General features: G+C 33.4%; 1 protein-coding gene across 1 annotated transcript in view; it reads right to left on the minus strand.

Moving 5' to 3' along the window:
• The window catches only part of Spt5 (Transcription elongation factor subunit Spt5), a 36,983-nt gene extending 10,585 nt beyond the window's left edge, over positions 1-26,398 (minus strand). The window contains exons 1-13 of the mRNA XM_072526502.1: positions 25,906-26,398; positions 24,439-24,597; positions 20,892-21,050; positions 20,652-20,789; positions 20,284-20,573; positions 17,218-17,378; positions 14,748-15,092; positions 12,338-12,473; positions 11,865-12,110; positions 5,852-6,014; positions 3,403-3,599; positions 3,082-3,300; positions 2,773-3,018 (exon numbers count right to left, since the gene is read on the minus strand). Of these exons, the coding sequence (XP_072382603.1) occupies positions 2,773-3,018; positions 3,082-3,300; positions 3,403-3,599; positions 5,852-6,014; positions 11,865-12,110; positions 12,338-12,473; positions 14,748-15,092; positions 17,218-17,378; positions 20,284-20,573; positions 20,652-20,789; positions 20,892-21,050; positions 24,439-24,597; positions 25,906-26,192 (2,746 nt within the window). The 5' untranslated portion in view covers positions 26,193-26,398. The remainder of the gene's footprint in view (positions 1-2,772; positions 3,019-3,081; positions 3,301-3,402; positions 3,600-5,851; positions 6,015-11,864; positions 12,111-12,337; positions 12,474-14,747; positions 15,093-17,217; positions 17,379-20,283; positions 20,574-20,651; positions 20,790-20,891; positions 21,051-24,438; positions 24,598-25,905) is intronic.

Consider the following 26,398-nt stretch of genomic DNA (forward strand, 5'->3'; position numbering starts at 1 on the left):
TATATGACGTTGACCCCCCAACTATACTAGCGCCGCCAAGCGGGAGCAACGGCGTACATAGCTGCCATTACGTTAAACCTAGAGGTAGTTATGGAAAAATGACATCAAAACAATAATATTGTCAGTTAATGTCAAATAATGTATTTTGTAGTATTGTAAAGCTTTTTGCCGTTTGTGGATTGTACAATGAGTCGAGGTAAAGTTATCGATGAGAAAATTTGTTCAATCATTATTAGATTTTTTAATTCTGAAAAATCCAATTCGAAAATCGCGAATATATTGCAATTGTCACGCTATAGTGTAAGAAATATAGTCAGAAGATACAAAACTACAGGTTCGGTCGTCACAAAACCTAGAAATGTACGAAAAAGCAAAATAACCGAAGCAGACCGAAGGACATTAAAACGCATTATAGTGAAAAATCGACGAGCAAATTAAATGTAGTTAAGCATTTTATGGAGTGACGTTATTGGAAGATACGTTTCTAGATCAACATGTCACCGCGAGGCCCACAAATTAGGATTTGGTACTTACAAAGTAAGTTTTATAGTTGAAAAAATTAGTACGAATTGTTTTTAATAATTCATTTTATTTTGAGGCTAAGTAAAAGCCACTTTCAGCATTACAACAAAAGAAAAATAGACTAAGATGATCAAAAGAGCATAAAGATTGAACTTGCGTCATTCGCAGGAAAACTGAAGCTTTCGATCCCGACTGTCTGAAGAGAAAAGTTTCCTGCATCTGTCATGATCTGGGGCAGCATGTCGTCTAAAGGTGTCGGGAAGTTACATTTTATCGATGGGATTGTAAACACGTACAAATATTTGAATATTTCAGAAGAATCTCGTTTACCGATTATGGAACACCGTTTAACATCAGCGGAAGATTTTGTCTTTCAACAGGACGGCGCAGGTTGTCATATCCCAAAAAAGAGAACATGGATTGAAGACCATGGCATACCACTTCTGGAATGGGTTTCTCACAGTCCTGACCTCCTGACTTGTCCCCGATAGAGACTTTGTGACGCGAAATGAAAAAAGCTTTGAGAAAACATCCTGCCAGGTCCGTCGACGAATTGAAGGAAAAATTGCAAGAAATATGGGATTCGTTTACTTTAGAATACTTGGTAAAAACTATGAGTCGAAGAATTGTGGAGGTCATTAAAAATAAAGCGGATGTAACTCAGTGGTAAACTTTCACATTTTTTTTGTTAATATTACATATTCTACGCGTTTTTTTTAATTAATTATTATTCTGTTTAATCTATAGTTTTCATTACGTTATAAAATATTCTCTATAATTAGGAAATTCAAAAATGTTGCTCGAAGCATTAAAACTTCTAAAATTTACGCTGTGCTTTTATTTTTGTTCTCTAAAATTTAATTTTCTTATCAATCCAACGTCGCGACGTCGCGCGTCGGGTCAACTGATATGGGAATTGGCACGTACTCATATTTTTTATGAATTATCTTATATGATGTGCTTCTTCCGTGTGGTAATTTCTCGCCGTTTATGTATCTTTGGAACAGCTTTGTTAGATGTTCATACACAGCTGAAATGCCAAATTTCAAGAGCTCTTCGGTTATGTCGCCGTATTTTCCATTTCTTAGTGATATACGGGCGTTGATAACTTCGTCTGACCTTGTTAGTGTGGAGAACCCATGACTCCGACGTCTGGTTAGGTCTTCATTTTCTTGGTCCTCTCTTATAAAACACTAATTTAAAATATGATTTCCATTCTTTCGATTTTATTGATGGTAGTATCCCTTTATTCCTATTATTCCTTATGTTCTGAATAATTCAACTGTGCGAACTTTTAATTCTAGTGAGGTATTATTTATATTTTCAGTAGTTTCTTTCTGTTTCATTATTCTTTTCACTTACTTTCTTCTTAAAAATGGCTTGCAATATATTATATTCCGCTCTGTTTTTGGTATTCTTTTGAATTTATGCTTTTTATTTCGTATATACAATTCCAATAAGTCATGCGCGTAATCAGTTCGAATAGTGCAAGATCCCACTGCAGGATAACTACGCTCATAACGATGAAACTCACATTTTTACACACATTTAAAATTAAGATACTTCCAGATTAAGATATTTAATACTTATCCAGATTTAGCCCTGATACCTACAATACCTGATAGCTCTGGTGGGATTCTTTCCGTGTTATCGAGCGGTTATCGGTGACTTGATACGTCGGATTATCTCCCAAAAATTTTCGTACGCATCTGGAAGTCGAAAGTAGCACAGCCTTCTGCATAGTCTTATAGAGATGATATTTAGACCCAGTTTTTTATGTTTTCTAGAAGGTTCTTCGAAATAACTCCACTAGTAGAAAAAATTGGTAAAAGGTATTGTCTGTGTACTTTCCATTCTCCATTGTCTTCGTATTTGAATTTCCAGATATCTGTACTTGGCGATCTTTTCATTGTATTTTACACGCAGATTATTGTTGTTGTAGGTATCGCCTCATCGATTAATGTTTTTTGTCTCGTTAGTTTATTAGTTTGGTCTGTGAGCCCAGTACAGTCCAGGTATAGCTTGACATTGTCATTTTCAAGCATATTCCCTGGAAAGTATTGATAATATGGGAGATGGTTTGTTTGGAGAAGTCCCAGTTTCATAGCTATCTCTTGATAAAGGATTTTCCCTACTGAAGCATGCTCTTATTCTTATTATTACCTTTATTATTTTTTTCTCTTATATAAGAGAAAAAAAGGGTAAAGTTAAAAACAATGGGTAAAATTACATAAAAAACTATGTACTTACTAGGATTATATCCTGGTGATGGATAAGTATTCCCAGAGACAGCAGGATCCCATTCGGAACTGGCATTTGGTGTTCTGGAGCCGTCGTGAATTGGAGTCATTGAACCATAATGTAAAGGGGTACGAGATCCAGAATCGCACATGGGAGTTTTGTTACCAGAATCTCTGTACAGAGGTGTTTGGTTACCCGCATATGCCGGAGTTTTGCCATAGCTGGAAACGCTGCCATCTCTACCGCCCGGAGCTCCTAAAAAGTAAATATAGGTAAGAATGGGATTATTCAAAATTTGTTTAAAAAATATGTACTTACCGACATCATTTATGTGGTTCTTATCAACTGATATAGTTTGACAAGATGTATGCAACTCTATCCTGACTGAACTTTGAGTAACATCTTTTACTATACCAATATTGCCCTTGTAAGGCCCTCTAATAATTTTGATAGTTGTACCGATAAGATCTCTATCTCTGCTCCCTCTTCCTCTGCCGGCTCCACCAGCAGGTCTACCAGCTCCAAAGGCACCGAAAGCTTGAAGAACAGAATTATTTTAAAATAAATACATTTATATATTTATATTATATAATTATTTATATTTAATAGTATTATTCAAAAAATCTAAATTATAAATACCTCCTCCTCCTGCTGCGCCTCCACCACTTGATGGATGCATTGGAGAACTTCTTCTCGGGGACATAAACTCCATTCCAATGCCCATATCTGCAGAAGGCATGTTCTTGTTGCCTCCAGCCAACTGAAGATGCTTAGTTTTGCACACAAAGATACCACCATTTTGCAAAAACTCCACTGAATAGAGGAACGCGAAATTTCTGTAAAAGGTTTTGTAGTTATTTTCAAATGAAAAATGAATAAGTTCATAATATTATATTTAATGTTTCTTTGATCCCAATGTACCTATTGTCCATAATATTCCAGGTTTAAAGTCCAAGAAATAACCACACACGTTATCAGATATAACTTTCAACGTAGCAAATGTGGATTATTCTATATATACCATAGTTTATAGACAAAGAGCTGACAAACATTTTTTTAGAAAACATATGTAAAGTATACGACCCTAGGCCAGATATTGTTGGAGAATTAGGCAAAAGTAATTAGGGAGATGACAGGTTATATAAATTTTGTCAAGAATCAGTAATGATAACACATGGTTTAAGCTACCTGATGCGTAAACTTTATACATAAGAAGCACCACCTATTGCATAAGTTACTGGAAAACCAACAATAAACCCAATAGACTATTTTTTAAAAAATAGATGCAGATACTGCATAAAAAGTATCAAAACCTATCCTGGAACTGACGTGGGATCATATCATAATCCGTTAAAAAGAAAGATAATACCAACAGATACAACTAGATTAAATCAAGGCCAAACCAGACAAAAGCCACTGAAGAGATAAACAATTAATTAACTGGACTAGTTTCAGTTAATTTCTTAGGCTTTCATAAGGAAACGGCACATTTAAGTTATTTTTAATATTTTAGTGACGCAATTATTCAACTTAGCAAATGGGCGCCATTTTTAAAATTATTTTAAACAGGATCATATCTCAAGTAATACTCCATTTCGAAGCTTATGTGTCACTCAGTATGTTCCTATATATTTGTGCGATTGTGTTGCGACGTTTCAAAATGGTGACCTGGCGACGGTGAAAAATAAAATCGTGGATTATCCCTAATACCTTTACCAAAAATGCTTGAACAAATCAGTGAAAGAAAAATTTTTTTAAGAAATGAATTCTATTAATTTATATTTAAATGAGAATAAGCCACAATTAAAGGTTAAAATACGTTTATTGACGTTTCAATTTCCACTTCGGAAATCGTTCTCAAAATACAAACATTAGTAAATTAAAATCCACAAGGAAACAAAGTTCCTGTATTTGGCTGTATACCATATATTAAAAAATTTTGAATAAAATCCTTTATAAAAGGTATATAAAAAAAACCAGTTGGGCTATGTTGAATTGACAAAACGTTTTCGGAATAAGTATTCCATCATCAGTGTCTAGTTAATACATGGATGTGGCCACTAAATATGTGGGTAAAAACCTTCTAAAAATTATTAAATAAAATTTTGTTTACATTATGTCTAATTTACAGTTGAGATGTTAAAGTTACCGTTGGATTGGTAACATGGCGACATATGACTCTACATTAAGTTGCAAGTCCTGAGACGGTATGTCTACGAGGACTTTGTCAAAGCAACTCCTTTGCTTTGTTGCTTTGACAAAGTCCTCGTAGACATACCGTCTCAGGACTTGCAACTTAATGTAGAGTCATATGTCGCCATGTTACCAATCCAACGGTAACTTTAACATCTCAACTGTAAATTAGACATAATGTAAACAAAATTTTATTTAATAATTTTTAAAGGGTTTTTACCCACATATTTAGTGGCTACATCCATGTATTAACTAGACACTGATGATGGAATACTTATTCCGAAAACGTTTTGTCAATTCAACATAGCCCAACTGGGTTTTTTATATACCTTTTATAAGGGATTTTATTCAAAATTTTTTATTAGTAAATTAAACAATTTTTTTTTTTTTTAATTTGTTTAATTTACTAATGTTTGCATTTTGAGAACGATTTCCGAAGTGGAAATTGAAACGTCAATAAACGTATTTTAACCTTTAATTGTGGCTTATTCCCATTTAAATATAAATTAATTTAAAATGCCACAAGAAAATAGCTTCAGAACAATATGAATTCTATTGGAATGCGGGAAGATGAAAAAATAAATGACCTGTTCGAGCGTTTTTCACAAAAACTGTGTGTGTGTGAAACACACACACACACACACACACACACACACACACACACACACACACACACACACACACATACACACACACACATACACCCGCAAATATGCGGGTCACCCTTTTGAAAGCTTAACATTAAATAAAATGTAAATGTATATGCCAGTTATTCGAATTCCTGCACTGTTTATATTTTGTCATAATTTTTCGCATCCTCTTATGTAATTAATCTTAAGCACTTTCGTGTTTAAATACCTAAAATAGATTAACAACTTTTCAATCGAAAACTTACCTGTAGAGATGTTTAATCTCTCCAGAAAATCCAGAATGGGGCCCATCTATTACTTTGACCATATCTCTTCTATGTAAATTGTTTCGGTATGAATCCAAGGCTGCAGTGTATTTATGGATCCTTCTCTTTTGTAGTGATCCAGGCCTGCATTCAACAACTTTGCCTAAAAATCATAAAAAGTCATGAAAATCCAATTAATAAATCATATCTCATAAAACAAGATATCTCATAAATGAGAACTTATTCTTAAAATATTTGCTTGGCAAAAAAACTGGACACCTTCACGTTGGCGCCTTTAAAGCTAATAATAGTTAGTTATGCATGATTCTCCACGATGATTTCCAGAAAGTGTCTTATTTCTCTCTCTTGTCGTTTCTTCATTACTAAGGATTATGATTTCTTCCAATATTCCTAACAATTTTTCTCCATTAGTCTCTATCTTCAGCTGCTCTGAGAGCTTCGCAGAATGAGTTTCCAGGTGAATTCTTAATTTGGTCGGACCATCTAGTTGGTGATCGTCCTCTTGATCTTCTCCCCGGAACGGGGAGTGTCTTATAATAAAAGAGAAAAATCTGGTCAAACAAAATGTACCACATTACGATGTTTAGGCAAAAAAATTAGGAAACACGCGACGAACTTCAAAAAAACCTTGAAGAAATGAAATCTATGACATATACTGGGTAGAGCATTCATTCACGAACCAAATAAAACCATCAATGCTAACTTTATCGAAGAATAAGAATTTCACCAATATTAAGAGTTTCACAACATTTGGATCAGTCTGAATATTGATGAATATTCTAAACTCATTCTGAACTCTGAACAGCATAGGCTTAGATAGTAATTATACGAGAATTATAGATTAACTCTACTAAAAACAAAACGTAAATATAAGAAAAAAAGTTGCTTTTTCTGATGCTGCAATACAAAAAGGAATGTAACAAGATTTCATCCTTTTTCATATCTTATTTAATTTCTTTTCCGAAATTATATTATCGTCGACCTTGAAAGAGATGCAATATTATGATGATGATATAGTTTTTGTTCCTTGTTGCTGACTAAGATATACAACTTCAAAAGATGATTAAAAACATGAATGTGCAAACGTGCATGAAACAGGCAAATATGTATCCGACATCATCATCATCATTCTGGCTTTACAACCCTGCGTGAGTCCTAGCCTCCTCAAGAATTTCTCTCCATTCGTTCCTATCCATCGCCTTCCTCCGCCAATCACGTATTACGATATTTCTCAGGTCTTCATCGATGCTATCAAGGAACCTTGTTGTGAGTCTTCCTCTTCTTCTCCTTCTCTGACCAATAGGTCTATTATTGTGCCGTCTTCTAAGGAAGGTCGTCGATCACTTCTTTAAACGCTTCCCTATATTTTACAACGTGAAATATCTGTTCACCAAGTTCTGTTCAAGATCCTATCCACCTCAGACGTCATATCTTAATATATTTTACGATATCTGGTTCCTGGTATATAAAGTTCTCCACATGTTTTCATTACTTTTTGTCAGAGTCCAGATCTCTGAACCATATATCAGGTCTGTGTGTATTATTGTTTTGTAGAGTTCTTTAGAGAATCTGCGTTTTATCTCTGCGGTAGTATTATTCTCAATATTAATTAGCGCTCCCAGGTATACAAATTCGTTCAATGCTTTGAGGACGTCGGTTTCCTTAACGGTGGCCGTAGGATTTTTGGTTGCGTGCTTATTTTCATCTACTTCGTATACGCATATCGCCTTGACACATTTTTTGCTTTCAGTAATGAATTTAGTGACCCTATCGCTCTGCTTCCCTTCATTAATCTTTTGTCTATCTCTTTTTCTTCTTTTCCCGTGTTCGTTATTATTACTCCTAAGTATTCAAATTCTAACACATTTTCAAAACTATAGACAGTCTCTGCTCCTTTCATTTTGATATATTTGATATTATTTGTTATGCCTCCTCTCATTTCCATATATCGCGTTTTTGTTTGATTTATTATTAATCCGTATCTTTTCGCTTCTTCTTCAAACTACTTCTTTAACTTCAAGAATCGTTGGTGATTCCTATTGCCTCTCGTCTTTTCCGCTTACCTCATCTCTTTCGTTTTCCAGGTTTTCGTCTTCTTCCTCTATATTAAGTACCTGGTTAAAGTATTCCACCCATCTATTCAATACATCTTTCCTTGTTGTTATCCGACATCAACAGCTAGAAATATTGGATACATACTTAGATAGGATAATAGACAAGAAAACTTCATTTTTTCTAACAATAAAACACTGAAAACTTGTGTTGATATACTCGTTTTTATCCTTCTTGGCGTGTGCCTGAAATAAGCTACTACGGAATTTTTAATATTCGTCTCTCTCTGATACACAGATGCGTAATTCAATTGTGCGAGTCACGTTTGTCATGGTAAAGTGCGATGATAAGGGAATGAAGAGACCACTCACGTCTCCCAGTATTGTAGCAATGACACCGATGCGTTTGGCCGATACGGTGTCGGTGATAAGTTCGGCCTCTTTACGAATACAGATAGCTGGCAGTGACGTGTTTTTTTTTTATTATAACATGTTACCCTGATCTGTGCAGGTTTGAAGTAGCTGATGAAATAGTTTTTATAAGTAAACAGTTTTTAATTAATTAATAGTTTGAGCTCTTACTGTGTGGAATTCCATTACATAAAATAATACTCACCTTAAAAATTCCAGTTTATTATAAATTAACTCTCTCTCTCTTCCGATACCAATTGCAATAATGACTTGTGGCATTGTTCTTAAATGAGCTGCCTAATAGGTTTATAATTGTAGTAATTACCATTGATATTTTATGTTGTTTTAGTCGATTTTAGTCAGTCATTGTTGGAATTTGTTCCGAACAGTTTTACTTATTATTTTTTGTTGTGAATAACTAATTGTTCTATTTAATAAAAAAAATGCAGGGAAAAACGATAACAGGAGAAATGCATTCATTTATTGGAGTATTTTAAAAAAGAAAAAGAAACAACGGACCTTCGCTTTCGTTATCATCGGTATATGAACGAGTAGCGGACGCTTTGAGAATCAGTCTTCGCACAGTGACAAGAATAAAGAGTGAATACAAGACACGGGCAGCTCTTACTACACCAGGAGAGTCACGTAATGTACAAAAAAAAAGACTAATGATGTCAGCGATACTATAAAAGGAGAGATTAGAAATGTACTGTATGGCATGAAAGCAAAAGGAGAGCACGTTACAATTAAAGTTCTAAATACACAATTAGGAACAAGCATCTCTATGATGGTTCTGATACAAGTTTGTGGCGTCTTATGAAAAATTGTAGGTTTTTATACAAACTAGAAAATAGTAGACGAGAAACCATGTATTGTCTCCAAACGACTGTATTTTTTGAGGCATTATATGAGAAATTTTTTAAGTCCAAGCCCACTTCAGTTCGTTTTTTTAGATGAAACATGGATATTCCTAAAAGGGGCATATAAACGTACTTGGCAGGATGACTGTGTGAAAAGCATCAGAAAAGGACACCAAAATACAGGTAAACGCTTTGTTGTTTTACATGCCGGAAGTAGGCAAGGATTTGTTAAAGATGCTGGATTACTGTTTTCTACGAAATCGAAGAGTGATTCTATGGATAAAGAGTCTTTTAAAAAGTGGGTCTCCGAAAAGCTGATACCAATGTTGGAGGAACCATCTCTAATTATTATGGATAATGCCTCATACCGTAGCTCTTTAATAGAAAAGTTACCGAATGCCAGTTGGAAAAAATCGGACTTACAAGAATGGTTACGAGCGAAAAAAATAATTTTTGACGACGATTCGGGCAAGACAGAGCTATTGAGTCTTTGTCGCCAGAATAAACCACAAAATACCAGGTACGTTAGCTACTCCAAGAACATTGGCATCAGGTTTTGAGATTGCCTCCATATCACTGTCAATATAATCCGATTGAGTTGGTCTGGGGAATTTCTAAATAATACTATGATCGTCATATTGGAGAACATGGACGTGGAGATGAAACAGTGAAAAAAGTTTGGGGCGATGCATTAGCTGAGGCAACACCTGCAGTGTGGGCGAGTTGTGTTAACCATACTGAAAAATTAATTCAGGTCGACTGGGCAAATATGGTCACATATGATGAAAATGAAAGTAGGATTATCATCGATTTGGCGGAAGATTCCAATGATGAAGACAGTTCCAGTGAAGACGCTGACTGATTAGCTAATTAATCAAGGTCAGTACGTTGTAACAGTTCAGAATTCGCTACAGTGCTTAAAACTTAAAAAATCTGTATCATTTTTTAATTAAAGTGGGTTAAATAATTAACACTTTTTTGGGTATATTTCAAAATCCTTTTAAAATGTACTTTTCGTTATATCCTGTCCTATTGTACTGCAAGCTAGAAAAATACTTCTTCGCAATTTATACGTATATTCCGTTATTAGAAATTTAATGAAAATAATTTATAATTTTCTTTTATAACTATTATTTCGTTTGACATGCTACATTTTACTCCGCCACTGGAGGAGGTAAACGAATCGAGCTTAGACAAGGACACACAGATGAAACAACTTATTTCAAGTGTTTTTACACGCACACGCCAAGAAAGATGAAAACGATTATATACACAGTGGTGTATACAAACTTAAATGTGGCGACTGCCCATAAACTTACATAGGTCAAACTGGTAGAACTTTTAAAAAACGGATAGCAGAGCACAAAAGGGATTTCAATAATAGAAAGAAAAACAGATTCTATGTACGCACTTCACATTCTAGGCCATAATCATTCTTTTAATGACCAATTCCAAATTCTTCACATTCAAAATAAATGCCTTAAGCTATCTTTATTAGAATGTATGGAAATTAACAAATTAAAAAATACTGGTATAATTCTGAATGACCGACTTGAGACAAACAGTTCTCCCCTCCTTAACTACAGTTGAAGACTATAAAGTATAAACGCATGCCAAAAATAGATCACTTGAGAAAGGAACGCTGTCGAAACAGCTGAAGTGATAATAAATTACAATAAATTTTGTGGAAGTTTTGAAAACAAAAGTTTTCATTGTTAGATATGTAAATCTTAATGAATAATAATTATTATTCATGATTAATAATTAATTCACTTTTTTTCAGTTTATTGTTTAACCCTCCAAAACCTCATGTGTTTTTGATCAAGATAAAAAAAAGATTGTTGGGGCCAAAACAAGGTTGATCATTTACGGTTCAAGAGGAAAAGAAAAGACATATTGTTTATATAAAAAATACATCTAGATTTAATATCAAAATGCCGTAAATACCGTCAGAAATTTCACCCATTTTTTATTGTCAATGTTATAAAGTTCAATCAAAGAAAACACAAGCAATGTGCTCCAAAGAACAACGTTACCTCGGCAGTAACCGGTCCAACCTGTCACATTATATATTTCACATCAAAAATTGGGAACCTGGGTTAGACTATGTTGTCGTTCCTTCGTTGGGTTATATTTATCTTTATGTACGACTACGCTTGTACAAATATGTAAAAACGTTTGAAATTGGCTCGTATTTAGTATAAATCTAAATCCCATAGAGCATATATGTGATGAAATGGAGAAAACCATTAATTACGAGACGTGAAAACATTCCAGAATCAATTCAGAAACTTGCTCTTCGAGAATAGTGGAACAGTTGCCAAAAATGTTATAGCCAAACTCATTCGAAGAATACCACGATGTATAGATGCTGTAATTAAATCAGTTGAGGTAATTCCTAAATCAATCAAGTACTAAATCAATCAACTCGAACCATCGATCGTTCGAGTCAAAATTATAAAGCATGAAATGTTTTGTTTCTATTTTGTTTTGTTTTTTCTACTATTGAATACATTAATATTTTGCTTTATGTGATATTTGCTACAAAAAGCTAACAGTTTTATATTTAGTAATTTGAATTAATCACAAAAAATTCAAAGTGCCCGGTTTTTGGTACGTCATATTCATAACATAATATTACATAATAAAGAAAATTATAAAAAAACTTACCATGCATATTCAAGACATGGAAATTTTCCCTTTCCAATCTAATAATAACTCCGACAGTTTCAGCATCCAAGTTTACAAGATCTCCCCATTCGAATTTTCCTAGTGAATCAACACCACTAGCCATATCAGTACATAATTGTAAGTCTTTTGGTAGAATTTCCATTTCGTGCATAGTCAGATCAGATATTAATACGACCCTGTTATTTTCTACCCTGACTACCAAACCAGTGTCTCCTTCGTAGCGGCCTGAAAATGAAAATTTACGTTTTCATCATATTTTTCCAGAGGGTTTATTGTTGGAAAATTAAATTGTAAAATGTATTAGCTTATCCAAAATCAGGCAAACACTAATAGTAATAATTATCGCTAACAGGTAAAATATATATATATATATATATATATATATATATATATATATATATATATATATATCAAGAGAGGTTTCTAAATAAAAAAATACGATTTAAAATTACCTGCCAAAACTTTTACATGATCTCCGGTTTTGAAATACTTCTTTAATTCATAAGCTTGAAACACCAATGCCTCCTTCAAATCTTCGTGTTTGGGCATTACGGTTATCATGTGTCCATCAATGCTAATAATTTTACCCTAGAAAAAATTAAGTTGATGAATGATAGTTATAAGTTCAAAAGGAAATTTCTATGAATAAAAGAAATATTTATAATAAGGGAAAAGGTAATATTTCTTGGGTTAAGTTACTATAAACTATGTGACATTAATAGGGACTTCAATAAGGCTAAAATATATGAAAGAATATGGAAAGTTATTAAAACAAAAGAGTTAACTTTAACAAGTAATCTTTCCGAAGAAGTTCTTAAGTCTAAATTACCTAAATGTTTATTTTCTGAATAAACATAGATCGAACAACTGGATACACAATCCTTTTCAAGGTAATATAATTTACCACTTCTTTAAAGAAAAGCTCATTGACTTATCCTCTGACAATTCTCTAAAATCTGTTTTTGCAGATCATTCTTTAATAGATTTATGGCTCAGTGTAAAAAATTAATATCCTATCTTAGAAGAAAAGTCCATCAAAATTGTATTACCGTTCTCCACAATGTATCTGTACGAGAAAGGAATGTCAACATTGAAGCATGTTTATAATTCTCTCAGTAATTCCCTCCAGAAAATTGTCTTAACGCCGCCATTGGCGAGGTAACCAAATATCTCTTATCCCGTTTGCATCCCTAAAAACAACGGGCGACTTATTGTGTTTCGTTGCTCGGTTCGCTGCAGCAATATACCGCCTGAGATATACGTTTCCTATTTCATTATCTTCCGTTTAGCTACATTATATTTCTTTCATCGTAACAAAAAATTTTTCGTCTTCTGTTGAGTGCACAGGGTATTTTCAAAGAACTAAAAAAAACGCTATGCGATCTCCACAGTAATTTTCCTAGCCAAGAGAAAGTAGGCTAGTTCCAAAACAAGACTATTGCGTTAAGTTAAGTTAAACCTCTGCTTAACAAACGCCAGCCTATTCCCACCTCCCAAATATAGTCCAGCTCTCGCATATATCTAAAAGGATTATTCATTTCCTTGTACCATATTGTGCTATGCAGACGTCCTCCAAGTCGGCGGTGAGTAATTATAATTTATTGTTTCATTTTCCTATCTTTGTATTGTCTATGTATTATCTTCTCGACAATATATTTTCTCTTGTCTTTAAAGACACTGAGTCAATTCTGTTTGCCATTTTGATGTGATGATTGATCTGACGTATCGATTGAATCTACATTGATTTGACGATTGATATGCCGATCGTATCTACTCTGATTTGCCGATTGAATCCACCTAATTTGATTTCAAATGGTCGTTTACCATTCATTCCGACTTCCGGTGCTGTTATCATCTATACGCTTCCCTGTTGCCGGGGTACATTACTGCATCATTGTACCGTTTTCCCGATACTCGTACTTGCATCACCTACGCTGTTAGAGGCGTCCAATCCACCTGTTGCGGACACAACCTGTCAAGTGCCTTTCCGATAGACCGTTCTATGAAAGAACGTTACTACCTGTGACCACCTGCCGACTTTTGTAAGTATATTACCGTATTCTTCAATATTGAACAGCCGAGACTATTATGATTCAAAGATTATCTTTTCTTCGGTGCTACCTGAACCGTTACGAAAGGATTTATTGACTCCAGTTCAGCGCCTTCAGTTGATTTACGGTTAACGAACAAACTATTAATAGTATAAATTTGCGGTACCTATACACTTCTCTTCCTCTTCGAATTTATCTTCTCTTTATCTTCAGTACTCCACTAGCAAATTCTTTGTGCTTGAGCCCCAAAGAACCCCGACTAAGATACATCTACCAAACTGAAGCCCGATCCTACTGCCGTTCTTTATGTAAAGTTTTGTCAATTTCAACTTTATGTCCATTCTGTCAGTAAAGAGGTCATAACATACACTTTCCTCAAAGATAAATAAGAAATGCATTAATTGTAGAACCCGATCTAAGACTTAAACTTTCAGACATTCAACCAAATTTTGAATTTCTTTGTTCCACCAAACAGGCATAAATATACCATTGAGGATTTTGTTTCAAATATCGCATTATTTGTATTCATATTATATTAATTTTTTTTAAGGCTTACTTAGCTTTAATAACGTCTCTCTAAATGTTAAACTGGTGTAAAAGAAAACTAGTCAGATCGACGGAAATATAGAACGAAAAACAATAAGAGATGATGAAGGGAACTATTTTATTTAGAACTATACTATCACGGTTTACCAAAATATAGGAGTTTCTTATCTATTAATTATCTACTGTACTAATAATACAAGAACTATAACCTTATATCAAAAATATACGAAAATTGATAATATAAAAACCGGAACAGATATCTTACCTGCAAATAGATCAATTCACCTTCACAAACTTCAACGTTATCCCCCGCACTGAACGAATGAGTAACAGCTTTCTCCTCTTTATCCACGGACAATTCCAAATCGATTCCTTCAGGTTGTTCTTCGAACCTTTCCAGTTCTGCCAAGGTTGGCTTAACACCATCAATTATAACGGCGCTAAGAGTAAAATTTTTGTATAGAAAACCCTTGCGTGAATAACGGTTACCTTCAAAGATCAAAAAATCACCATCGGACGTAACTTCGCCACCTATGGCTCTGATAGCTTCAGGATCGAAAGGTTTACTGGGAGGGCGACGTTTTTTCTTGCGTTTTTCTGCTTCAGATTCCTTAAAAAGTAGAAACATTAAATTATCATAACTCAATCTTACTGGCCAAAAACCAGTATACGATTTAATGAATTTTAATTTTTAGAGAATTTAATTAATATGGTAAAACTACACTTTGTTTGGAATTGAGGGAAAACTATATAATCCAATTATGTACACACAACGCTAAAAACACTAACATTTCAACTTAAAACCTTTCTTTATTTAGTAAGCAAGGAAATTTTTTAGCCTTGGTCAATAACGTATTTGACAAATCGATGTTTGTTTACATTCAAAATTGCCAATAGCTATTTTCAGTATATTGCCTTCAAACAATATTTCTTTATCTGAAAGCCACTGAATTATTTGTGCTTTGCTCCAAGCACTTGTGGGCAATTGTTCAGATCTTATAGATTTCAGATCTTAACATCTTATTATAAGTACAATATAGTATTCAAAACAATTAAGGAATCTGAATTCCTCAAAAACATCACCATACATATGTTCGTGATAATCACCAGGCATTAATTAACTGAAATGTTAGTTAACCACCATTCAAAAAAATGCATCAATGTAGACATCTAATATGAGTAATATTATTCTCTATCATTTACCAGACCCCACTTCAAAGTACACTTTGTTAAAACTTGGAATGACTTTGAAAATCCTACAATCACCACGCCCACTTGATGAGGAGCAAAATTACCGGAAATATTTTAGTAGGAGAAGTAAACTCGACCTATGATCGGTATAGTCTGTGACAGAGTTTGCTTTAAGAACAGTCACAGTGAGGTTAAATGGAATTTAAATCAAAATTGAATAGAAATGTATTGTCCGGGCAAAGCCGAGAAACTATAGCGAATGTTATGCATTTTATGGAACAAAAATCAAGGGACAATGTACCTTCAATCGACTTAAATCAAGTGCAGAAAAGTGTTACAACAGCAACAGGTGTAGGTTTAGACACCACAAAAACAATTTTGAGAAAAATGAAGTCCATCGAAGAAGGTACGTCATCATAATTTAGTACTACAAATAAAAAAAAAGTGATTAGAGATTAGAAACTATCAATAGTGAAAGCAGGGAGGAAAACGTTTTCGTAAATAATGCGTGTTTGAAATAAAATCAAATGCAAACTCAGAGTATCACAGGATATGAATTATGGAAATTCTAAAAAATGGCTTCAGGAATTGCTTATTCCAAATCTCCCTCCACATAGTGTAGTAGTTGTTGACAACGCTCCTTATCACAACGTGCAAGTTGGAAAATGTCCTAATATGAGTTCAGGAAAAAATATAATGAAAGACTGAATAAGACAACGCAATCTACCTATTTCAAAGGAACTGTGAGAAGTAGATCTTTACAGCATTATACAAAGCCATAAACCCAGATTTAAGGTGTATGAAATTGACAGGATACTGGGTAATAGTGATCACTCTGTGTTAAGGTTGCCTCCTTATCATCCAGATCTCAATCCCATAGAGTTAGTGTGGACATCTCTTAAGAAAAACGTTGATTTTAAGTTTAGTTTTGTTGATCGTTTGTGCGATGAATTTTTTTAAACATGTTTCAAATGAAGAGTGGCAAAAACGATGTGAACACTCTAATCGTTTTGAACAGTTTTTTTACGCAAAAGGAACCTGCTTTAGATTTAGTTTTTGATGAAATAATAATTAAAATTTAAAAGGGAAATTCCCAGTGGTTGGCTGTATACTATTGTGTTGGTTGTTACCACTCGTTGGATCAAGACCTTGTTCAAAAATGTAATCCTATATCATGATAAATAAGGGACTAATTTCTCTCTTTAAAATCTGCCAATAAAATGTTACATTCAGTCTATCCTTCTATATGACCTACAAGCACAAATGACCTGTTATTAACAATTAAAAACAATATTGTTATGTACATACTATGCAGAAAAAATTTATATACAAAATATGAACAACTTTAAAATATAATCTAGCAAGACTAAGAAAGTGTATTAAAAAATTACAACCAAATTTGAGTGTTTTGTTGCTGTAATTATGTATTTCATGAAGCTGAATTTTGAGTAAATTATTATTTAAAATAAAATAGAATAAAGATGAAATACACATAATAATGTCATTATTGGTAGTATTCATTAATTTCTTAGCTTTGTACTTACCGTTTGTGCTGTTCTTAGAGCTCCTCTCAAACGTGTGTAGTCAATTCTTGGTAAAATTTTAAGATGTACCTGATTTTGAGCCATATCAAAATAATCGACTTGAGCAATGTCATCTTTGTAGAGGCCTCGCTTAAGCCTTACCCACTGTTTTGATTTCAAACCTATGAAAGATATATTTGAAATGTTTTTATCTATCATCTAGTGACGGAACTCGTTGAAAACTCTCAGCTATCAAATGATCACTGAAGAAATAGATGCAAAGTTGGACTTATAATTTTGTATAATAAGTAAATTATTTGATAGCTATTATTATATATCCAACAGTTTCCATCCCTGGTATTAAAAACAAAATCCACATACCATGTGCTGGAATAAGTGTTACCCCCCTCCCCCTTATTTATTTTTAGCATGTAAGCAAAACGCTCGGACAGGTCGATTTTTAAAATAATCGTAATATATTATAGCATCAATTTTTCGAACTTTACAGGATCCTTCTTCAGGTGACAGTCATAACTTTGATTTTTTTAAATGGGAAAGTACATCATGTAACACCTCATTTAAAAGCTTTTGAAATACTGATTTCCAGAAGCGATAATACTTAATACGAAATACGAAATAATACGAAAATTTACAAAATTTAAATTATGGGAGAAAGAATTTTAATTTTTGATAGGTATATACCTTGCAACAATTTAATGAAATTTTGTTTATCTGACTTAATCTGTTTTAGACGTTAGAAGAGATTTTGTTTTAAATAGAAGCAAAAAATATTTATAACACTCTAAATTATTACAACTAAATTAATGTTTCAAGCTATGTAACAAACTGCAAGTGACAACTAATACTGAATAAACAAATTGCAGAGTAATTAGAAAGGTGTTCAAGTGAATTAAAGGTGTTCAAAATGTTTCCCATTTACATCTTGGCAGTAATACAATCTATTTCTTGTTTGTTCTCTAACTTTTTGCAACATCCTTTGATCAATAGTACGGAATTCTGAGGTAATTCTTTGGTGTAGTTGGTCAATTGTATCTGGTTATGTCTCATACACTTTGAATTTTAAGTAACCCCATAGAAAAAGATCGAATGAATAAATTCTCTATACGTCCCTTTCGGCCAATCCATCTTGCCAGAAAAACATTATCTAGATAATTTCGAACCGTGGCGGTGTAGTGGGGTGTAGCTCCGTGTGGCTGAAATATGACATTTTGAGGAAACTCTTGCGGATGATTTGTAATTATATCATTGACTGCCAGCATTATCCTCCGTCCGGCTCGCGGAGATAAGAATACGGCCGGGGTCAGAAAGCCCTGCCTGTCGTAAGAGGCGACTAATGGGTAGGAATAGGGAGGTGGAGAGCCGTCGTTTGAGGTGTCGGGTTGGTAGAAACGCACACGGTCGCTTCGGTGACACGGTCACCGGTCTACATTCCTAGTATCCGAGACGAGACTACTCGTGAGACCACTCTACTCCCATTCCAAAAGAGACTGGTGAGGTTGAACGAGCTGGGCCCGTAAATACCTCTCCTGACCTCGGTCAGGAGGGGTGTGGATACACCGCTCCTGACGGCGGTCAGGAGTGGTGTAGGTGTCCCGGCACGTACCCACCGGGAGATCCAAGAGTGGTAGAGGAGAGATCCTCGGCGGCGACCTGTCTACGTGTGAGGTGGAAATTCCTCCGCCTGCCGAACCTACCCGCCCGTAGTGTGGGAGCAACGGGTAGGCAAGGTACTCACAACACAGGTACTACGGGGAAGGTGGAGCCCCCGCGGGTCGCGTGTGCTAGACGTGTCGTGGTATCCCTACGGGGTACACTTTGTTCACTTTGGTGTCGGACTCGTAGGGGCAGAGGTTTCACTAACGAGCATATGCCGAAAGGCCAGGTAGCCCAGGGTCCTGCCAGGTTTTTACTTGGAGCGCACGCACTTAAGTCATGCCAGCATTATCTCGCTCTCCAACATATTTAGGTAAGTAGTACCATTTAAAGTACCGCCAATAAATATTGTGGCTACAATATAGTTACCTAATATGCCTGACCAAAAATTTAGTTTTTGTTGAAATTACATGTGACATCGAAATAATCTAGGATTTTCATCACACCAGTATCAATATTTTGACAATGAAGTGGCCATTCAAAAAAATGTTGCTTCGTCACTAAAACAAATGTGTTGAAGATTCTTAGGATTCTGTGCAATATTATTTTTCATGATTTTGCAATATTCCATCCGTCTATCTATCAGAATCTTTAAAATTGTTTTTTGATCTACTTCACAAACATGAGCAACAGTTTTAGAAGAAGTAGACCAATTAACGACAAACTCATTGAACACCGAAATCTGTTTATCTTCAGATAGACATTTTCTTCCTGCCCGATTCTTATTTTAAACACTGCCAGTCTCAACAAGATAGCTTACAACTGACTTAAAATAGTACCTGTCTATTGGGCCGTCAGGATAGCGTTCATTAAAAATTCTTACCAACTAATGGTAATTCCGACAAGTTTCACCCTAAATTGTAATCATTTCGAATGTTTCTTGTAAATTACAAGGTTGTACCATTTTTAAAATTTACAATAAACAATTTCTTTTAAAATAGCAATTAAACTACAGTTAGTAATACTATTTATTTATGGCAGCTGTCAAAAAACAATTTAGTTGCAATGCAACAAAAGAAGAGCATTAGGTAAGTTTTTTGATCAGATCTAGAGGTACATAGGTACATTGAAACTCTTTCTCGCATAATTTAGATTCTGTAAATTTTCGAACCAAAGTATTATACATTCTTGAAATCAATACTTCAAAAGTTTTTAAATAAGGTGTCACATAATGTACTTTCCCATTTTAAAAAATCAAATCAATTAAATCAGTCAAAATTATGGCTATCACCTGAAGTGGGATCGTGTAAAGTTTGAAACATTGATGCTATAATATACTATGATTATTTTAAAAATCGAACTGTCCGAGCATTATTCTTTAAGTGCTAAAAATAAATAGGGGGGGGGGTAACACTTATTCCAGTGCATGGTATAAATGTAAAATATATCAATAGTACACTAATGTAGACTCACCAGTTTGTTCTTTCACAACTCTTAAAACATCTGTCATTTCCTTGATGGGAACCATCTGCTGTTTCCAGATGCCCATTCTTAAATTTCCCACATTCTCGATAGCAGCCTTGACATGAGGCTGTTTGTAGGCTTCAATATAGATGTATCCTTTAACACCTTCAGGTGCTACTACTGATTTGATTTGCAAAGGTTCATTAGTATTTTGGTATGCCATAAACTTTCGCATAAGTAAGAGGCAAGTAGATTTTTCTTCTCCAATTCTACATTTGACCATCCAAAGGTTGGGATCTCTTTAAAATTATAATTAGTTAAATTAGCTGCTGCTTTTAAGCCATGAGTAACACAAATATATAAATGGTTATACTTACTTAACACCTGGCAATAATGTTTGTTGTGTGATTTCATCTGACATTTCTTCACCACCATCTCCAAAATGTTTGATTGCTGCTCCATCATCAGCATATTTTCTTTTCAGATATTCCTCTATTTCTGATTCCTTTTGGGCACTAAAAAAATTATAGATAGATTAAAAGTAATTAATAATAAATTTTAATGTTTGAATAGAAAAAAACATTTTTTTTTCATTCAAAAATTAAAAATATACTTACTCCCATAAATTTGTTCCCCTTCTTCTTCCTTCAATTTCTCTTGCTGTAGGTCCAAACTCATCAACTTCATTAGGAACAATTCCAATTTCTTGTGCTCCATCTTCCCATTCATCTTCATCTTCAACTTCGTCATCTACCTCAGCTTCATCAATAATAAATCTTTTAAAAGAAAGAAAAAGAATAATTATTATATCACGAAATAAAAAAAAGTTATAAAAAAGGAGAAATTAAGAATGTAGTAATAACAAGAAATATATAGAGTAAATTGCTACCCTGTATACAATGTATACAGTGTAGGTAAAAGTTTATGGTCGGTATGGTAAAATTTAACAGGATATCTAACACAGATATAAAATCATATTTTCAGCGAATAGACAAAGATAACAATCATATTTCCCCTTGGTCTCCCCTCCATATTTGACGCCCATTGCCCATTGGTGAGACGATTAGTTCCGATCAGAGATATTTTACATATCTCTGGTTCCGATCCTAATATAAGAAACTAGAGGTGGGTCGTTGACATTTAAAATATACAAATAGTACTTACATTTACATTACACATTATTAAATCGCGAATCGTCTAAACTGACATTTAAAAACATAAGTTTTTCCACTTTTCTGGTGTTCTTCTTTTATTTAAAATTAAACCAGATTTTGAACATGTGTTCACAAGGAACAGATTTTGTTACAATACTACAATATTTTATTAATATAGTGGTTAAGTTAGGATACACATGGCGATGGTTTTTCCACCACTGTAATGGACAGTTCCAATCTCTGTTCGAATTTTTTTGTGGGTATATATCATCGGACAAATACATGTCGACTTCTTTTATATCTCTCGATACAGGTGTATGTTTAGATGAGTCATGTCCAATTTATTAAAAATACACCATAGACTTAAGTCATCTTTATCAGTTTCTTTTTCTTGTACTGGTTGATTTTGAATAGTACAATATTCTTTTTCTTTTTTTATAGAAGTAACCAGCTTCTTAACTCTTTCTTTTGTTTTTTACCTTCATTTTTATCAGAAAATCTCTGCATTTTAAATCATTATTTGTCATTTACGAATCTAAGGTTTCTCACTAGTAAGCCAACTAGTTGATTGTTGATTCAAAAAAACTACGTTTTGTGTAGACGTAAACAGAGGAGCAACGAACACTTTACGTCGACGAGGACGATTAGATGATCTGAGAGACTACTACAAAACTAAAAATAACTCTTTCGATACAGTGGACAGTCGGGCTATCGGTTAACGTTGAAAATAAAATAACTAGGTATTCTGATTAATGAATGAGTTTCGATTTACGATTGATCTGCATTTTCAAAGGTGATGGATACTTCCATTAATAAAAATATTAGTTTAGAACAAAAGAAACAAATAGATATGGCTTTACTAAACCTATGCAAAGACTCGTTTCATCCGTTTTCCATAGTCGAAGAATGAGCTTTTAAAAAGTTTGCAAGGTGGATTCCTGGATATAAACCACCAACAAGAAAAACTTTGTCAGGTTCATTACTTTAGGAATGTTATATCAAAACTGAGCAAATTATTAGATCACAAGTTGTTAAAGAAGTAGAAAATATCTGTATTACTACTGACCTCTAGACATCTAGAGTAACTGAGAGATACATCGCATTAACAGGACAATATTTAACCGAAAATTTAGAATTTAAAACAGTTTTATTAGGCTGCTGCCATTATTCAGAATTCACAAAACATCGCTTTTGAAATTAGTGAAATTATTAATCAGTGGGGTTTAAAACCAAAAGTACATTTTGCAGTAACTGATAATGCCTCAAATATGGTCAAAGCTATTAAATATGTTTTGGAATGAAAACATTTAAATTGTTTTGCTCATACGTTAAATTTATTGGTGGAGGACGCACTTACATACTGTCGTGTACAAATAGATAAAATAAAAAGTCTTTTTTCGACAATTCGGAAAAAAACACATTTCAAAAAATGTACCTTATCTTCAGAAGTAGGTAGAACTTCATCTATTACATGTTAAAAAGAATGACCGAGTTAGAAGAGGCAATCCGTCTTTCCCAAATTTTACGGCCTTTTAAAGAAATAACAAGTACAATGAGTGGCCAAACATACTTAAAGGGTAGTTCAGTGATTGTTATGGTACGCTGCCTGCAAGAATCTTGCAATAAAATTTTAGCAAACGATAACCTTACATCCATAGTATCTGACGTAATACAATTACTAATATCGGGTTTAGCAAAAAGATTTAGAGAGATAGAACAGAGTGGCACATTGTCATTATGTACATTTATGGATTCACGATTTAAAGTGCAGGGATTTTCTGATAAAAATGAAGCTAAAAAAACAAAAGAAAGAGTTAAGAAGCTGGTTACTTCTATAATTAAAGAACAAGAAGATTGTACTATTGAAAATCAACCAGTACAAGAAAAATAAACCGATAAAGATGACGTAAGTATTTTTGATCAATTAATTGTACATGAGTCATCTAAACGTACACCTGTATCGGAGTCCATTACAATGGTGGAAAAACCATCGCCATGTATATCCTAACTTAACCACTATATTCATAAAATAAATGTGAACACATGTTCAAAATTTGATTTAATTTTAAATAAAAGAAGAACACGGTTAACAAGAAGTAAAGTAGAAAAACTTATGTTTTTAAATGTCAATTTAGACAATTCGCGATTTAATAATAACGTGTAATGTAAATGTACGATTTACTATTTGTATTGTTTAGTTTATTTTTCAAGTTATAATAAATATAACCTTCATTAGCTTCTTTCACTTCAATAAATATACACATAAACGATAATATCCATTATGTTTGTTTATACACTCGCTTATTTGAAACTACTGATAACAATCAACTAGTTACTTGTTTACGAAAGATGATTCAGTTTCGTTATCGATAAAAATGTCAACGTCCCACCTCTAGTTTCTTAATTATGGCCTGTGGAATACCTGGTCTGAAGTTGCTGAAATGGTATTATTGTTGCAACGTGACGTTGCCAAATAATTTTGTATGAAGCTTGTTAATTGTTGGCGTTATAATACAGTTTATTTTTATTGGAAATAAGGCACAATGTAACTTTAAAATAAGCTTATTTTGATGTTTAAATTTTTAATTCGGAAATTGTACTTAAAATACGAAACATAAATAAATTTTATTTATATAAAACAATTTCCGAAGTAGAAATCAAAATGTTAAAAAACACTTATTGTAAAATAAAATTGTGGCATATTTCCAATAAAAAACAGTAAGCTGCCATTTAAATCCATTTCGCCCAAATTTTATTATCTTAGAACATTGTTCAAATGCTGAAAAGACAACAGGTCAAATAAAACCAATAAGTTTGGCAACATTGTATTTCCCCTTTTGTATTATTTCCACTCATGTATTTTCGGCAATATTTAAAGGGCAGACCTAATATACCTCTCTTTTTAAACAGGTGTTTCTCACTCCATCTCACGTAAGGTCCCATACCCACCATAAACTTTTACCTACACTATATATTAATCTTACTGAAAAAAAGAATAAAGTATACATACCCTCCATATCTGTCTTTATTCTTTTTTCTTTTCTTCGCTCTACCCCCATCATCACTTTCATCTTCTTCACTGTCATATTCGTCTGACCTTAGACTATCTCCATCTGGCTCTTCTTCTTCCACAACATCTTCAGGGCCTGAAGCTTCTCTTGCTTCTGATCTAAAATTAAAGCACTCTATGAAAAATCAGACTGATTTTTTTGGTACAGAGTAATGTGTATGTAATATACATACACATATAATTTACATTTAATTAATTTATTCATTTACTAAATTTTTTGATAACAACTCGAGAACAACTAGATTGATAAATCGAAATTTACTCAATGATTCTCCACTTGCCAATTAGGTTATTAGAGTAGGAGCTAAAATATACTAAACTTTTATGTATAATATCTAATTTAGTGTTATTCTTCAGATAAGATCATATCAAAAAGAGTAGAATTAGCTTCATGAACTTATACAACAATGACTGGATGAGCAAGGTGTCAAGACTCCAATGAAAATGTATGACTATGATAGTGAAAAGGTTTAAAAAAACATAGTGAAAACTTGTTTTGAATAAATTCCCTTACAAAACATTGTAATACATTGTCACTAATATGGCGTATCATTATAACTTGTTAACAAGTTTTACTATACTCATTCCACTGATTTCAGTTTCAACTATCTTGTAAATTTGGTAATTATTTTTTTCTACATTGGTTAAATTTTGACTTACTGGAAGTAGCTACACATTGTAAATTAGAAATAAAAAATTATTCACATGCAGTTTATTAACAACATAAAAGTGTATTAATTGAAACCAAGGTTTAAATGTAGATTTTTAAATAATTTTATTATTCTTCCTTTTACAATGGGAAAGTCTGTAACAGTAAGTCTATTTGAGGTATTAATAGTGAGAGGTAGGAACTTAAGATACTACACATATTATGTGTTGTATGTTTTCTACAATGAATCTGTCACAATATTCCCAAGCTGAGTGAATCAATTATAACACAGTATAGCTTGTTCTAAACCAATAAACAACTTTAGTAAAAGTATTGAGTCAAATTTACCTAAAATTATCAAAACTTTTTTCGTGTACAATTTTTAAACTAAAACAGGATATGGAAAAAATAATAACTTGATAAAAAAAAATTGGTTTATAAGTTTGAGGAACCAAAACATATGTTAAAATAATTTGTAGAACAAAATATTATTTTTTCTGGTTAGGTATAAAGTGTCACTTAATGATAAATATTTAGAATCAAGCTCAACTTTCATAACCTATCAAGAGAGTATATAGCGAAATAAAGCTGATCTACTTTTGAAATGTGGGTAGGTTGATATTACCTTAGATTTATTGATCATCGGCATAACAAACTGTCTTAATAAGTCTGGAGAGTTAGTGTAGTATTCCAAGATTCAATCCACTTGAAAAAAATAATACAGAAACTATAGAAGCTTTAAATTAATTGATACCTACCCAGATCTTGCTGATCTGCTTCGCGAGCGTGATCTAGATCTGGATCTCGATCGGGAACGAGACCGAGATCTAGAAGGTGATCTTGAACGAGAAGGAGAGCGTGATCTGGACATTCTCGAGCCTCTTGATGGTGATCTCGATCTACTTTTTGACATGGATCTCGACCTAGATCTAGACGGAGATCTAGATCTACTTCTAACGCTACCTCTTGAGCTGCGAGACCTTACTGATCCTGCTCCAGACGCATTTTCGTTATCCGAAAAGTTGCTAGCCTCTGAATCAGACATATTTGCTATTTTGTAAACTAAATACTAGTAAAAAGGTTATGTTGGAGTTTGAATATTCATCGCCTTTTTATTAATTTTAAATTAAGTAAAGCTGTAATAAATAATAATACAAGAATACTAAATTCTTGTTTCTATTTTAAACTTCCAAAAACCACAGAAAACCTTCATATCAAACTGCCAACAAATTGACAATGACAAATTGACAA

Source organism: Diabrotica undecimpunctata, chromosome 3 (assembly GCF_040954645.1).
Source record: "Diabrotica undecimpunctata isolate CICGRU chromosome 3, icDiaUnde3, whole genome shotgun sequence".
NCBI lineage: Eukaryota > Metazoa > Arthropoda > Insecta > Coleoptera > Chrysomelidae > Diabrotica > Diabrotica undecimpunctata.